General features: G+C 41.4%; 1 protein-coding gene across 2 annotated transcripts in view; it reads left to right on the top strand.

The window, feature by feature from the left end:
* Positions 1–15,859, top strand: part of plxnb1a (plexin b1a) — a 93,125-nt gene that overhangs the window by 43,478 nt on the left and 33,788 nt on the right. For both annotated transcript variants that reach the window (XM_074681046.1, XM_074681045.1), the window contains exons 2-5: positions 5,886–5,995; positions 7,489–8,362; positions 9,774–10,016; positions 12,457–12,639. In XM_074681046.1, the coding sequence (XP_074537147.1) occupies positions 7,499–8,362; positions 9,774–10,016; positions 12,457–12,639 (1,290 nt within the window). In that variant the 5' untranslated portion in view covers positions 5,886–5,995; positions 7,489–7,498. The remainder of the gene's footprint in view (positions 1–5,885; positions 5,996–7,488; positions 8,363–9,773; positions 10,017–12,456; positions 12,640–15,859) is intronic.

Below are 15,859 nucleotides of genomic sequence, written 5' to 3'. Positions count from 1 at the left end.
GATCACGCCGCTCTCTCTCTCTGAACTACTGCGACACATCCTCAGTTTAGAGTGTGAGCTGCCTGAAGTTTTCTAACTTGCAATGTCTCGCCATGTCTCTGTCATCTCACATCTTCTTGTCATATCTGAAGGAGCAGCGTTCTCATCTACAAGCTGCAGTCAGTGGTTGTAATTATATGACATCTAAAGATGTGAATGGCAGCCAATAAGTTAATGTGCAGGTATTGGTGCTGTTAGCTGCTACAAGATGCAGCCTGTCATGTTTTAAATACAAGTTTGGAGTTAGATTTGCAAGTTGACTGAATGTCTTCTAAAAAGATGTTTTTTAATTGGATCTTTATGGCAGTTTTTTTTTTTTTTTCCATTCATCAGCTGCAACCTGATAGAGTAGAAACTCTGGACCATTCACAGTCAGTGTTATTTTCTCCACTTTCACTCAGAGATATTGATCAGTAATGGCAGATATATGAGAAGTGGAGTAATATTCTGGCCACTTCTGTTTTAAAACAGGAGGAAGTTGAGGTTTCTTTCTTTGACTGCATCCGTTTAATGTAACCGACACTGGCTTCAGGAAGTTTGTAGCTGAGAGGTTTGGGTTAAGTCTCTAATTGAGAAAAAAATCAATTTTCTGAATCTTTCTTCAATTCTTCTCTGTCATCTTTGTGTTAAACAGTCTCTGGAAACATTAAAGACACCAAACCACGTTTTCAGGCTTTTTGAAGATGTTTGTCACTTCATTTTATTGGTCCTATGAGTTTACACATTAATATTTCTCTATCCCTACTTTAAATCAATCTCCCGTGTTTACAGGCAGACTTTGGAGCCTGCTCTGTCTCCTCACTGCCTGACACTCTTCCTCTCACTCACTCTATACTGTACTGTCTGGACAGGATCCACTGATGCTACTGTTGCACAGCCATGGGGCCCCCGGGGGTGAGACGCCGGCCAACTTACCAGAACATAACAATACAAAGCAGTGCTCCGTGGCTCCAGGCCTAAAGTCCCCCACTGTCCCTGCTGCTGCTGCTGCTGACCCCACATTTTTTATGGGGTCTTGGGCGTTCAGTGGGCTGTCACGGCTCATTAGGAGCCTTAAAAATGAACTTGCACAGCGGACTCTCTCTGTGATTAATTCGCACGGACAAAGAGAGAAAGACAGATAGGAACGGTGGGGCAAAAGTTCACTGATGAGACCACATTCTGAGGAGTTTATAGGGGTCTATAAATCCACTTGTTAGCACGGGAAAAACACACAATATACAAGAGGCCAGCCCCTGAAACAATTAGTCTTATCGTTAATCAAGAGGAACATGAGCTGGCAAATGTTGTCTCAGCGGATCTGGACTCAACTGTATGTTATCTTCAATCAAATTTGTGTTTTAACAACTAAATCCCTGAATCTGTCTGTGTTCTGATCAAAACACTCTGTTCTAAAAAGGAATACTAAAAAATAATTGCGAGATCTTCACAAAATTAGTTGAAATGATGACATCATAGCATAAAAATCTCCTGACCAGATCATGACCAGTGGGGGAGTGGGCCTCAAACACCAAGGTCTGCCCTTAGGGACTCCTTAAACACCAGTGTGAAAATAACAGGACTTTCTTTGAGCTGTGAATCATGTAAAGCTACTATGGAGGCCCCAGAGGGACAGAATAAAGACTAAAAGGATCGCTTTGATGTATATGACATCACTTCTCTGGTACTTGGAGGCTTGTTTATTTCAACATTTGCAACTTTACTTACTTTTTGACCTCCTCCTCCTTCGGTACCCCGTCCAGTTGACACTCTAATGGTGCAGCAGAGGTTATTTATAGGTTGCTGGACTCTGCTCCACGCTCGACCATGCTGCATTCCAGACACACAACTGATGAACTCTGGAGATTGTTGCCGAGGAGTGCGAGAGAAACCGCCCCTCTGCTCCTCTGAAGGGTGGTGCCGCTGTTTGTTTTACTACCATACACTCCCACAGTAGTCAGTGTTGATGTTTCACTTTCAGTAGACTGCAATCCAGATGTAGTGAGCATGGCTGAATGTCTTCAATAGGATTTCTTCTGAGAAACAATGATTTGTGTTTATTAAAAAAGCCATAATGAGAGCAAGTTCATCTATGCTACTAAATATGTAGAAACACTTAATGACTTGGATGATTTCACAAAGAGATTTCTATGTATTTAAGTGCTCATTTTGTTGATGAATGAGTACAAACATGTTGCATTACCTTAATAGGACTCGGATGTTAAGGAAATGTCTATATTGGACTTCCCCTCTTTAGCATTTCTCATGGTCTTTCCATCCATCTCCACTGGGTCCCACACCACAGTCATTCAGTCTGAGCTCATGGTGGGTCTGAGGAGCAATCATTTCTGCCTGGAGAGAGGAAGTTCCCATGGCAATGGGGTCACTGTTGGCTATAAATATGTGGACTGTGTCATGTTGACCGGTCAAAGAGCAGGTGAGGACACTTGTTCAGAGTAGCTGGGAGAATTTGTTCAAAGGCTCTCTGTGGTGGAGGGCAAAAAGTGAGCATCTTAAAAAGTGATCAGTCCTGTAACTGGATAAACTTTTTCCAGTTAAAAAGAAGCAGAAAAAGTAGGAGAGTAAGATCCAATCACAAGCTGTCCCTGGAGATCTGTGGTCAGTTTATGTGGGGGCGACCATAGACTGTTTAATGTATGGACGCAGTCGCTGTGATGTCATCGCTGGTTTGACTCCTTTGAGTTTTGACTCCTAGAGTCGTCTGAGGCTGTATTGGAAAAGCTGAGCTCAGCCTGGCTTTGTTTGTGTTATGACGAGGTATAAGCAAGTCTTTATCCTCTTTACAGACAGATACAGGTGGTCAAGTCATTTGTACCCTTATTTAACAAAAACTTGTAGTTTGATTTAGATTTTTGGCTTGGTGTGTATGTGGTTCCTGCAAAGAACTGCAGTTTTTAGCACCTCCGCACAGGCTTCGTATTTTGAGGGCAGTGGTTGAAGCCTTGTGTCAACAGAAACATCAGGCAGCTCAATTTCAAAATATAATTTTGCTCAGTAGGTCTGACCATGCTTTTGCTCAGGACCATTTCCCACCAATGATACACCGGACCAATTATACTCTTTTACTAAGCTATAAAATCTGTTTTTTTAAGATGCGCTACGTCCTACGTCTCACTTTGCTCTGATCACTGATTGGCTGCCTAAACCCCCCGTCTTGTACAGTTGCGACTCTATCATCAAAATATTACATTGATGTTATGTAAGAACAGCCCTATAACTCATCTGGTGTATTTTCAATGGGTCAAATGCTTATTTCATTTTTAAGGAAGAGTGCCTAACATTCTGTGTTTCCAGTTTTCTAGTATGAGCTTGATTTGTGCATTCAAATATATGTATAAGGATGTCTGCTTTGGCCAAACTGGATGCTAATGTTCATTTTATCACTGGTTCTCAATTGTTACTGATATAAACCAACCCAATTAATCAAGGACAGTTATTGATTGACTGATTGATTGGTTTGCAGCTCAGATGGGGTTTAGTTGCGTTATACAGCACACTAAACCCTATTAATCAACTTATTACAGCCTGTTTCAATGGCATATGGCGGATAATAACTGTGGCTACTTTTTCTCTTTCTAAATACATTTTAAAAGCTCAATTTTGTGTCAATATTTTTGTCCCAAAGAGACAAATAAAGTCCCTTTTATGCCCAATTTTGAATACAGTGCCTTCTGTTATGGGCCAAACGGAGCAGTACCATCGGAAACTAAGGGGACAGTGTTGCTGCTAATACCCCATACGTTGCTTTACTGAGACGTGAAGAAGAAATAACAATGGCAGCACAAAGAGATAACAGTCAAAAAGTATTTTAAGGCGTCACCAACCACTGCCTTCCACAGCACTGCCTCTGTTTTTATCGTTTATGAAACAGGTACTTAGTACCTTCTCCACAGTTGCCATGTTTTACTTTTAAGTTTGTTGATGTCATAAACTTAAGTGTAGTATAGATTGGCCTTAAGGGTTTCATAGCAAAAATAACTTATCACGATTTCTTTGTACAGTCAAAATAGTCAATCTTCATTAGGGATGGGTACCCTTCATATTTGAAACGATACGGTACCCATTCCCAGTACCTGGCAATCGGTACCAGTACTTAATGGTACCAATCTTTGGCACTTTAATGTGGTAAAAAATTTCAATTTGTTTGATAATAAAATACAAATTATTTTCAATTTAACATATTTATTCTTCATTATATAACCTTGCAATGCTGTGTTCAAGTCCAGCATGGAAGATCACCAACTCTTCCGCTCCCTCACAGTCACAGGGATGCATTTAGGTACCCAAACTTGATACATTTTAATTTTACGTGAATGGGTACCCGGTACTTTTGACAGAATTTGGTTGGTACCTATAAAAGTATCTTATTCGGTACTCATCCCTACTCTTCATGAGTCTTTGCTGTGGAATATGTGCCAAAAAGCCTGTATCATCAGCATACAGTTACACTTGAACTTATTCTTACTCCAGTTGTGTGGTTTCAAATGAATTACACTATAAATAACTGAATGAAAATAAAAAAAGAGGTCTGAAATCAATTTTGATTTCAGTGTGTTTCATAACCAGCTAAAACCTCCTCACAGGAGCTGTAAGTTGATGGTGGCCCTAAATGCTCTTTAGGTATCCATTAGGAAAGTTTTAATAATTCATCACTCTGAGGTAAACAACATTTTATCGTTCCAAAGCAAACCAGAGAGTATCTGTAACATTTTACCCTCTGATAGATCAACATTTCTGCTCCTGAAGAAAGGCACAGCTCGTGTATCTGCAGAGGACTCAGAGCTCTGTCCGCTCTGATTCAATAAAACATGAAGCTCAAAGAATTGGTTTGTTTTATATTCATATTTCATAAAGAATAGCCCTCTGCCCCAGAGGACTGTGTGGATTTTCAGCCCTGTTGAGCAGACTGTAACGGCCATTCACCCACACACACACCCCACTCAAATCCTCCGACAGTGGGCGTGGGGTTATTACTTATTATACTTCTTATTCTGCTCATGAATAAGTTAAGAGGGGGTCCAAGCCTCAGCCACTTGCCAGACACGTACAAGACGTATGCACCTGCTCCTGGATGGCCCCTGGTCAAACGCAGAAACACAGACCCACCCACCCACACACACACAGATACACACTCACACACAAATTCCCGGCCTCCTCCCTTTCTTCCCCCGTCTTTGTCCCGATTGCAGCCCCAGGGTGTCTACAGTTAGGTGAGATGGCGCTGCATGTCTAATGTGGTAGCAGTCCATTCACACAGAGAGGAAATGATACAAAATATTGTGATTTTAATATCACACTTGTGGAGAACAATGCCTTTATACACTTTGTATGTCTTTGTTTTCCAGATCAGTGGTGCAGAATATCCTCAAGAGTTTGATTTTTTTTTTTTTTTTTTATTTTTTTTTACACACAGATTTGTGATAACTCCTAAATGTAAAGCTTGCTCTGTACATTACTGTGAAATACTTACTTATTTATCCCTATGTGACCTTCTCTGGGGTCAGGGAAAGGTCTGAGGAACCTTTTCAATAATTAAAGGGGTTTTATCTCTAATGCAAAGGCTCTCAGTGTCCACAAACCACTCTGCTGGAGGTGTTGAGTGACGGCTGTGGAAATGGGAAATGAGAGTTGATGTTTCGATTGCTCCGGTTGTAAAGGATACCGTAGCTCTGAACACACTCCATACAGAGGTTGGGGCATAAACACTGTGTGTGAGTAATCTTTTGCTTCATGCTGTGAGGTTTTTGATGAATAAAACAAGACAAGAGAGTCATCCTGAGAATTGCTTCTGTCAATCTGAGTCACATCTCACCTCATGTCTGTCTTTCTCCCCTCTGTGTTTGCAGATGAATAATCCTCTTTGTTGCTGACAGTCTCAGACAGACGGGACAGGGATGGGATATGATTCCAGGTGAAGAGGCGGAGGAATACTTCAGCTTAACAAAGAACATAGATGGTGAGCGTGTGTTATTGATGCCAGTATTTTACTTCTGTGAGGTAAAGTTTACAAAAATTACTTTGATGCACTAATAAACTAATAAGGCAAAAGCATATGGTGGCTAGCAACACCATGAATCCAAGAGCAAAAACACAAATGCAAAAGCCACAACACGACGGAGGTTAAAAGGACAGTTACAACTGACACAGAAAGGTGGGAAAGTAAGTAAATAACTGTTTTCTTTTATTACCTTCAGCTATGATAAACATAGCTTTAATGCCAACGTTATTGATCCAAAAAGCTAAATATAAGATAACATATTTTTCTGGTAAATAAAAAAAACATATAAGTACTATAAAGGATATTACACCAGGTGGAGACCCCTACAAAGCTTTATTTATCATAGACAGAGTTAAAAAAGAAAATAAATAAATTACTTTTGCAACTTTTCTGTGTTTGTTGAGAAAACTAGCCTCTTTTAATTTCTGTTGTGGCTAGGGTTGCCACCTTTAAGGCAGAAAAATAAGGAACACCCTCAGCAGTGGGGGATATGTGAGAATTTTAAAATATTTTTTTTCAAAATGTATTCTGTCCTGTCTGTCCTTTTGTTGTTTTTTTCTATATATACTGATCATCAAAAATGTATTGAACTTTTTTCATGTTGTACCAATGAAATATCTGTATTCTTCTATTGGTAAGAAATAACCAATCTAAGAAAATATATTCAGTAAAACACTGTTGCAGCTCAAAAATAATTAATACTTTTTAAAAATTTAATTCTGTTTTATTTTTTTTAGTAGGATTATCTTTTCCAAATTAATCATATTTTATTAGTTATTAATAAGATTTCTGTATCTGGAGATGTTGCTGTATCATTGCTCACAAGCCACATGCTGTCCCATGTCCGACAGGCCACCATGTGACACAGAAAGCACTCGGCGACAGATTTTACCATGTCCTTTGAAATTGTTTTACTCACGCTGTCAAGCCATTCATTTGAACTTTCCCACTCACCTCTGTGTTTTTGCATCCTTTGCTTTTCAATGGGGCACGGGGCGGAGAACCAAATGCAGCCACAGCCATGTTTACTACTGATTTCCTGTGGCTTTCTCTCACCCAATTAATGATGAGCACTTATTCCACGCTTAAAATCAACCAACCAACTGCCGTTTCTAATGGGCGGATTCGACCACATGTTGAATTCAGGCAGAGTGGTGCTGCGTTCAAGGCGAACTGAAAATACAGGACAAATTCCATCCCGTATTGATTTAAAACAGGACTTGAAATACGGGACGATTCTGTATTTTACGGGATGGGTGGCAACCCTAGTTGTGGCTGTACTTCTGTTGTGTTGTGGCTTTTGCAAACTGTCTCACACCCACCGACCACCATAAAAGCATCTCTTTCTAAGTAAAGGTGTGAGAGACCCAGAGGTAAATCTTAAGTCTTCATTTTTTCCCTGAAACATCCTCTTATTGAAGAGCCCTCTAACTCTGCTTTTCTCTCTTCAGATTATTTGCAATGCTACATGGGAAGGCTCTGAAATCCACCCTGCTCTTCCTCCTCACACACATCATCTTCGCCACAGCCCATAGTCGCTCCTATCCTCGCTTTACCCGTAATGACACTGAATTCCAGCACCTGGTGCTCCACCCTGACCCCTCTCTGGGGACGGTGTACCTGGGAGCCAGGGACCACCTCTTCCAGCTGGATGGATCAGACGGACTCCGGCTGGAGCAGGAGGAAACGACCGGTCCTGTGAGCGACAGCAAAGAGTGCCTTCCTCCGGTCAATGAGCAAAACTGTCCTCAGGCCAGGAGAACCAGCAACCACAACAAACTGCTGCTGGTGGATCCTCAGGCCTCAGAGCTGATCACCTGTGGCAGCATCCACCAGGGCACCTGTCAGAAACGCAGCCTGGCCTCCATCAGGAAGGTGCTCTTCTCCACTGAGAGGCCTGTTGATACGCAGTATGTCGCCGCCAATGATCCAACAGTGTCCACTGTGGGGTTGGTGGTGGGGCTCCGTGGTGGTGAAAGGACGGTGATGTATGTGGGTAGAGGCTACACCGCCAGCCACCCGCCCATCTCCACTCGCCACCTTTCATCAGAACCCATTTTCTCCTATGAGGAGACCGCCAAGCTGGCTGTGGCTGGGCGTTTGTCAGAGTACGACCATCATTTTGTGAAGGCATTCACTCGAAGCTCGTATGTTTACTTCTTATTCTACCGCCGTGACATCAAGTCAACGACCAGGGAGTACCGGACCTATGCTGCCAGAGTGTGCCTGGACGACACATCCTATTACTCCTACGTTGAAGTTCCTCTTGTCTGCAGATCCCCATCCTCCTCCTCCAGGACTTTCAACCTACTCCAGGCTGCCCAGGTACTGGAATATACAGATATTAGCATCTGCAATAGATTCTGAATTCAGCCCTAAACTTCAGCATTGAATGCTTTAAAACAAGTGACATATTTTTCCAGCTGTTCAACTGTTTAATACCCTGATCTAGCAACATTTTAGGTGTCTTAACATCTGAGGTTTGTAGACAAGTGCTATCTCCTTCTAATTCAGAAGTATGATATCAAATCCTGTTTCCCTAAAAAGTATCAAGATAGAAGTCTTGCTCATCCTGTTTACTGGAAAAAAATGAAATCTTATCCAGCGTTTTTGTCTTTATTTCAGTAGAAAATGTCTTTTAAGACTCAATGGCTCTCATTTATCAATCACGCGCTGAAATTACCACGGATCTGGGTGTTAAAAATATGATCATATCCTGAGTGGTGAATTAATCATCCTCACAGTAAATCCTGTAATCAATACAGCTTCCTAACAAAAATCAGTGCTAAAAGTTTGATCCAGCATCCTCTGAATGTTCTCTGCTGAGACTTAATCATGGACATGGGAGTGTATAAAAACTGATAACAGCCTCTCTATTTTTATTTTAAGGTAAACTGATAAAGGAAACCTTTTTTTAAATGGAGAAATCGGCTGACAGATTGTGCTGCTCTTTCATAGCGATGTATTTTATAGATTGGCAGAAGAAGAGTGAATTGTTAAAAACATTCTTAGTGTTGAATTTGGTTTGACTATCCAAATATTGATCTGAAAATTTTTACTGTCTGAAAATCTTTTGGGCTCATGTGATCTAATAATCCCTCTCCACAGACAAATTTCCCCTCGCTGCACCTCACTGCCCACCTACATGAATTTTGGGTATGCAAACTCAGACCTGGCATGGGATTCTAGCGTAACTGATGCCCACGTTCAGATTAATAGATGCTGATCCGCGCGTGGAAAGGAGCGTAAAGCCATTTTTCAGGTGTACAATTGATAAATGAGGGCCAATATGAGCCACACTCATCTGATCAGTCCAGAAAAATGTCTTGTTTCAAGTTATTTAAAACCAATAATGAGGTGTGAATTGCTGATGATAAGTTTGAAAGATCTGCCCATCAGAAAGAGAAAAGTTACTTGTATTAAGACATTATTCTAGTTTCATGCAAATTTTTGAGCAAATTTTTCTTGTTCCATTGGCAGATTATTTTTACTTGTTACAAGGAAATCAGACCTCATTTTTGTCTTTGAATAACTTGAAACAAGACCTTTTTCTGGACTGATAAATTAAATGTGGCTCACATCAAGTATAATAAGACAATTTTACTTTACATAAGACAAAACACTTTCAGTTTTTTTCCAGTGTTGGAGGAGAAAACAAACTTTTATGTTTGTGTCTTGGAATGGGTTTGAACTGAGGTTGAAATTTCTCAGATTTCCCACGCCTTTGTTGCAACAGGTGGGACAAGGTTTGGGCCAAGAAGGCGAGGACTTGCTGGGAGTCTTCTCCACCCGCGCGGGTTCGGCAAACAACAACCCCTCAGATGCCTCGGCTCTGTGTGTTTACCCATTGGATGAGCTCGACAAACACATTGACTCCACCCGTGACCTCTGCTACACCCAGGATGGTCGGATGGAGGGAAGAGGAGAGGTGGCCTACATAGAGTACGAGGTCAAGTCCAGCTGTGCCAACCTGCCCATAGTATGTACACACGCAGTGAAGAAAGGGGGACATGTTTTTGTTTTAAGCTGAAGGTTTGACATGATTTTGATGCTCATGACTCTTCTGAGGAAAGACAATAAAATAGTTTAGAGGTAGAGACTTTAAAACAAAAGACTCTCAGATTACTTCCTGCAACTTCTTAAATTGACTCAGTTTGTTTCAGAGACAGGCGAAACTAAGCAGAGAGCTGTAACAGGGGATAAGTGGCTTGTTGGCATTGAGAATGAACAACAAAGGCATGCATGTCTCATAATGAGGCCGTCAATGAAAAGCTCCCAGATGCCCCAAGAGAAGCTTCACCCAGCTGCAGCCCTCCAGTGACCCCCCTCTGCAGCTGCTCTGGTCCTGCCAGGCCTCAGAACTGTTTAATGGGATCGTTAGGGATCAATAAACCAAACTAACTCTGGATCAGCTGGGCTGCTGCTTAATGAGCTCTGACATGGACTTCTTTTGAAACCCACTGACAGAATATAAAGAGAGCATGAGTAGGGAGGGTTGAATACATGGGACAGGACAGACAAGCACACACAGTGACAGGGACAAAGACTAAAATAATAATCCAGAGGAAGAAAAGGAGATGCTGATTGCTGTCACTGCGTCCTCCTTTAGGGCCAATTATCTGGAGCCAGAGCTGAAAGACTTACTGGCAAGCAGGATTTGGTGTAGTTGTTTTGCCAAACTGACAGAAAGACTTGGCTGTGTTCTTGTGGGTCTGCTTTAATCTATGGTGCAATCCTCTTATGATGAATTAAAAGGATTCAAAGGCTCTGAGGCAATCTGAGGAAAGAAAAGACGACTAATGGAAGAGAAGTGAAAAGAATTTGTTGGTCTGGATCATATCAGGTTTTCTAAGATTGTCTGAAGAATAGCCCAAAAGTAAAAACGCTTTGTCATGCCAAATAAGCAGGATGCCTCATTTGGTTTGGATAAAAATCTCGCTGGGTGGGGTTGGTCTTATCTTTCAGCTTCCAGGCACTTTTGGATACAGTTTGTGCTTTTTATACACCATTTTTTTTTAATTTGGCGATGGTTATTTACACAAAGACACAGACAAAAGCTACAGTTCCTGGGTAGTCCACTTGAGGCTAACTGCCAAAACCAATAATTAACCCTTCTTTAGGTTAATGTTGAAACTCTCTATATTACAACAGAAGTAAACATGTGAAAAGACTGTTTCACTAAAATTTTCAAATATGTAGCTCACCTAAACATTCTGTCAGGCTATACTGAGGATGATATATCTTAACACCTCCTTTGAAACAGTTTAAGGACTAAAAGTGATGCATAAATTTGCTAAGTGAGAAGCACAGCTGAGTTACAAGGTCACCTGGGCTTTGCCTCTGATTTAGTCTGAGATCGTGTTTCAAATATGACGATTTTTGAACTTCTACATATTCATATGTTGTAGAAATCCCAGAATCTGTCTGTAAAATGCTCAGTTTGATCTGTTCTAACTCTTTACAGGACTTGCTGAAATGATGAGGTCATCACTTAAGGATCTGTTGCTCAAACATGAAAGTCTTTTAGAGACTAAAGACTAAAGAGGCTAAAATAAGAGTTTTCTAAAACACCAGCAAAACAAAAAAACAAAAAAATATTTTTTCTGCTGTAAATTATTTTAAGATATCATGAAGGACAGTATAAAGCTTAAAAAAGCACAGTAACTCTATACTGGTCTTAAAGGTAAGGTCTGCAGGAACTTTTATAACTTGTTCGTCCCTGGCTCAGTGCCAGTGGCAGCACACACCCGCTGCCACTGACCCTAGTTACACAAACACACTCACTTGCCCAGCAACCACCTGTAGCATCGGGTTTCAACATGGGAGTGACCTGAGAGCTGTTCACCTGACTTGACATGTTAGCACAAGCTAATCACGGGTATTTGACATATACCAGGTTAGCAGAAAGCCAAACTTGCGTTGCTCTTCCTTGTATCTTTGTATCTTCCTGAAAGCAAGTGAAAGTGGAGCCAAGCTTCACTCTTGTTGAGAAAAAAGCATTATCTGTTTGGCGTTTTGTTTCACTTTGGTTGGGTTTTTCTTGCTCTGTGCTATCATAGCAGCTAAGGATAGCTTCTTCCCCTCGCTATCATCAACATGCAAAGTCACTTGCATACAGGGTGTGCTGTGATTGGCTGACATAGTCATGCCTACTTTCCACCAAGAAATGTCCTGACACAGCTAAAACATCAACATACAGGCTAAGGAGGGGGTTGAGGCAGACACTGACGCTGACACACATTCATAGGAGCCCAGAAGTGCCCAATGAGCAGTACCATTCTTGTAAAAGTTCATTTTTAGGTTTTTTTTTTTTTTGTAAAATCCTGCAGACTGTAACATTTCTAGTCAAACAATATGTTTTCTTCTTTTTTGTTCACTCTTGGGCAACAGTAGCTGACCACTGTCTCTGTTTGTTGCAGAACACCCTGAACGCCTATCCCTGTGGCTCGGACCACACACCCAGTCCCATGGCAAGCCGAGCACCGCTGGAGGCCAACGCAGTGTGGCAAACCTCAGCGGCTCGCCTCACCGCTGTGGCTGTAAGCGTCAGAGACAGACACAGCATCGCCTTCCTCGGAGACTCCAAAGGGACTTTACACAAGGTAGCTCAAGTCCTGAATGCTTTCATGTTCACACCAGGTTCTCCAGGCCCTTTAACCTGCCCCAGCATGCACCAGGTGGGAAGCCGGGAAACGCCCAGGACACATCATCAGCACATCCCAAAGACCAGTGATTCATGGAAATATTTTGATCATTAAGCAATATCCTATTAAGGCAGTTTCCTTGAATTTCCATCCAAGGCAGTCACACTAGCAGCGCTGACTTAATACCATGATCCCTGCAGCCCTGCCCCTGTGTCTGTTACTGCCTGCTCCTTCTAAGGATGTCTGTGAATCATTTCCAGAAAAGCAAACACACCTTACACAATGAAAAACATTTTCACAGAGCCCATGCCAGTTCCCATAATACTTTAAGATAGCTATACAGCTACAGCCTGACAGATTCCTCTCATTCCTGCACTCACAGCTTTCCAACATACACAGACTGGCATACCCAAATGATCCCACGTCTAATACTTTTGCTTTTTGTTCCTGGGACTGCAGTGTGTGATTGTTGGAGACTAAGCACATTTTTGAGATAATATTTAAGTTTTTAGAGACTGGAGTCCTTCCCACAATGGAGCTTTAATTTCTGCTGTGCAGAAAAACATCAACACATATCTGATACATGCATACAGGTATGTAGATAAGGAGAAATGTAGACAAAACTCGGCTGTGAGGTAAATGAGGAGCTCCTTTCTGCTGTGTGGACATGTGAAGTGTGTGTAAAACAGAGGGAGCCAGACATGGAGTCAGACATGACGCTGTTAGGTAGAAGATCAAAGCAGCTCTCCATGTAGCCATCTGAAGAAAGCTATTGTAACAGGATTATCGTATCACAGCAGGACGAATTCCACAGAATCCAGATACAGAACTGTGTGTGTGTGTGTGTGTGTGTGTGTGTGTGTGTGTGTGTGTGTGTGTGTGTGTGTGTGTGTGTGTGTGTGTGTGTGTGTGTGTGTGTGTGTGTGTGTGTGTGTGTGTGTGTGTGAGAGAGAGAGAGACCAAACCCTCTTTAACGCCCCCTTTTAGACCTTCCAGCAGTGTTTGGGATGGACAGTCTGACTTGGGACACGGTGTCTTGCACTTTTCTTGAACTTTGTGAAAACACTCACTAACACCTTCTTAGGTGTCTCACTGAACAAAACCACACTCCACTAGGGCTGAGTTTTGGCAAGAGCCTCATGATACAATAATATCAACATATCAGTGTTGTGGTATATTGCCATATTCTTCACATACTTTTCTGTTTTATTGTGTTTGAAATAATGAAAGTCTGATGAAGGGTTTCATACACACACTTAACTTGAAAACATAAAGTGTGTCAAGTTTGTCACAGAAGCCGCGTTTCCACCAAGCAGACCGGTTCGGTTCATCTCCGTATGGCGCGCATTTTGTGGCGTTTCCACTGACTTATCCAGGGACAGATCCCCAAATAACCGAGACAAGCCATCCCACTTTTTGGGACCCTTTCGTTTGGGTGCTAGACTGAACCAATCTGATCACGCAAGGTGGAGCTACAATACTGCAGACCGTTGATTGGTCAAACAATTTGTCACTTTCCCCACAACAGTGGCTGCATTTCTCCTGGCAGCACACAGACTTCTCTGAAACAAAGCTTGATTACACTTTGTATCAAAGAGCTACATGTCAATCACAGAGAGGACAAAATGCAGCATGTCTTCCATCTGTGCTCTTTGTTTACTGTGTCGCGATTTTTTTGTTCCGTTGGATTTATTAGCGGGGTAAACTGTGTTGCGCTGCCACGGCGTCATGCTATTATTTAGCTTTCGGCATCTGGCTTACACGCCGCCTACCATGAGAGGGCACAGTTTTGCTGTGGAAACGCAAACAGGACCAGGCTTAACTGTACCAAACTGTGCCAAAGTGTACTGAACCGAACCGGACTGCTTGGTGGAAACGCGGCTTTAAACTACTGTGACATTAAACTGATGTTGCAAAGAAATTATTGGTTGAAAGTAGGGAGGCACCAATATGAAAATTTTGTCCGATAGCGCTATCCGATATTAATATTGTTGTTATGGCAGATAACCAATATTTACCGATATCAGTATTGGTAAAAAAAAAGAAGAAAAAACAGAAAGAAAACAATCTGAGGTAATGTGTCAAGGTAGTTCAGAGAGAAAGAATGGCACCATCGTGAGAAAAGATGACCTTGGAGAGGATCAAAGGATGTAGCGCCCAAGATGAACGTGATCAAAATCAAGAAGAGAAACTTAAAAGAAGAGTCCACCCTTCTTAGGTAGTTTTGGTGATAACATAGTCAAAGAAAACAACATTATTTGGGTCTTGAAAGATCATTCAAGATGCTCTGAAAATGGCCAGCAGCTAATGAGATAATATCAGCCCACTTTTACACATCAGCCAATGCCGGTATGTTAAAAAAATGACCATCATCGGCCAATACCGATATTGATACCGATATATTGTGCATCCCTAGTTGAAAGACTTGGTCAGTTAGTGAAACTGAAAAATGTCACTTAGTGTAACTAAAGTTACTCATAAAAAATCTAATATTGCAGAAAACATGACTATGATTATTATTTCTTTAGTCTATCAAACTGTAAAAATTAAACTTAAAATTATTTTAAACTAATTTACCCATGAATAAAGGAAAAAACATTGAAGTTGACGGCATCAAAACCTGTTTAGGATTAAAAGATTTTGAAGATACTTTGAGATTATATTTTTTATACAGTCTGTTGCCAACATACAGCGGAGTAGCTCTCCAAAATGGAGTTGTGGAGGATGTATTGTATTTCCAAGTCACCTGAAATATGAATTTTTACAAAAATATCAATATAAAGAGTTGAAATAGATATTATGTCACAGGCCAAAGCATCGCGATATGTTGCCATATCAATACTGTTTTTTACACCTCTACACTCCACAGTACTCCTGTGTCTCTGTGAAAAATGAAGCTACAGCTACAAGATACTTCACTCATGTCAGTTTGGTGAAAACAAAACTGAAGTGTAAAAAGGAGAAGCTGTGGTTGAACAGGGGAGTAGATTTAGTCTTTTTTTTCTGGAGAGGAGTAATTTAAAGTGTCACAGCGCAAACTGAAACTGTTTGCTTCAGCCGGGGTCCAGGTTGTATCTGAAGTACATGTAGTGTTTTCAATATAGCATCACATCATCAGCATAATCAGTCATACACACGAGACAGACTGCATAAATATGGCACACAGTCACTAAGCATT

The sequence above is a fragment of the Halichoeres trimaculatus genome, unplaced genomic scaffold, assembly GCF_033239565.1.
Source record: "Halichoeres trimaculatus isolate MK-OKI-2021-1 unplaced genomic scaffold, fHalTri1.1 fHalTri1_scaffold_11, whole genome shotgun sequence".
Classification (NCBI taxonomy): domain Eukaryota; kingdom Metazoa; phylum Chordata; class Actinopteri; order Labriformes; family Labridae; genus Halichoeres; species Halichoeres trimaculatus.
The sequence above is the reverse complement of the archived record's forward strand: the minus strand, read 5'-3'. Positions and strand labels throughout refer to the sequence as shown.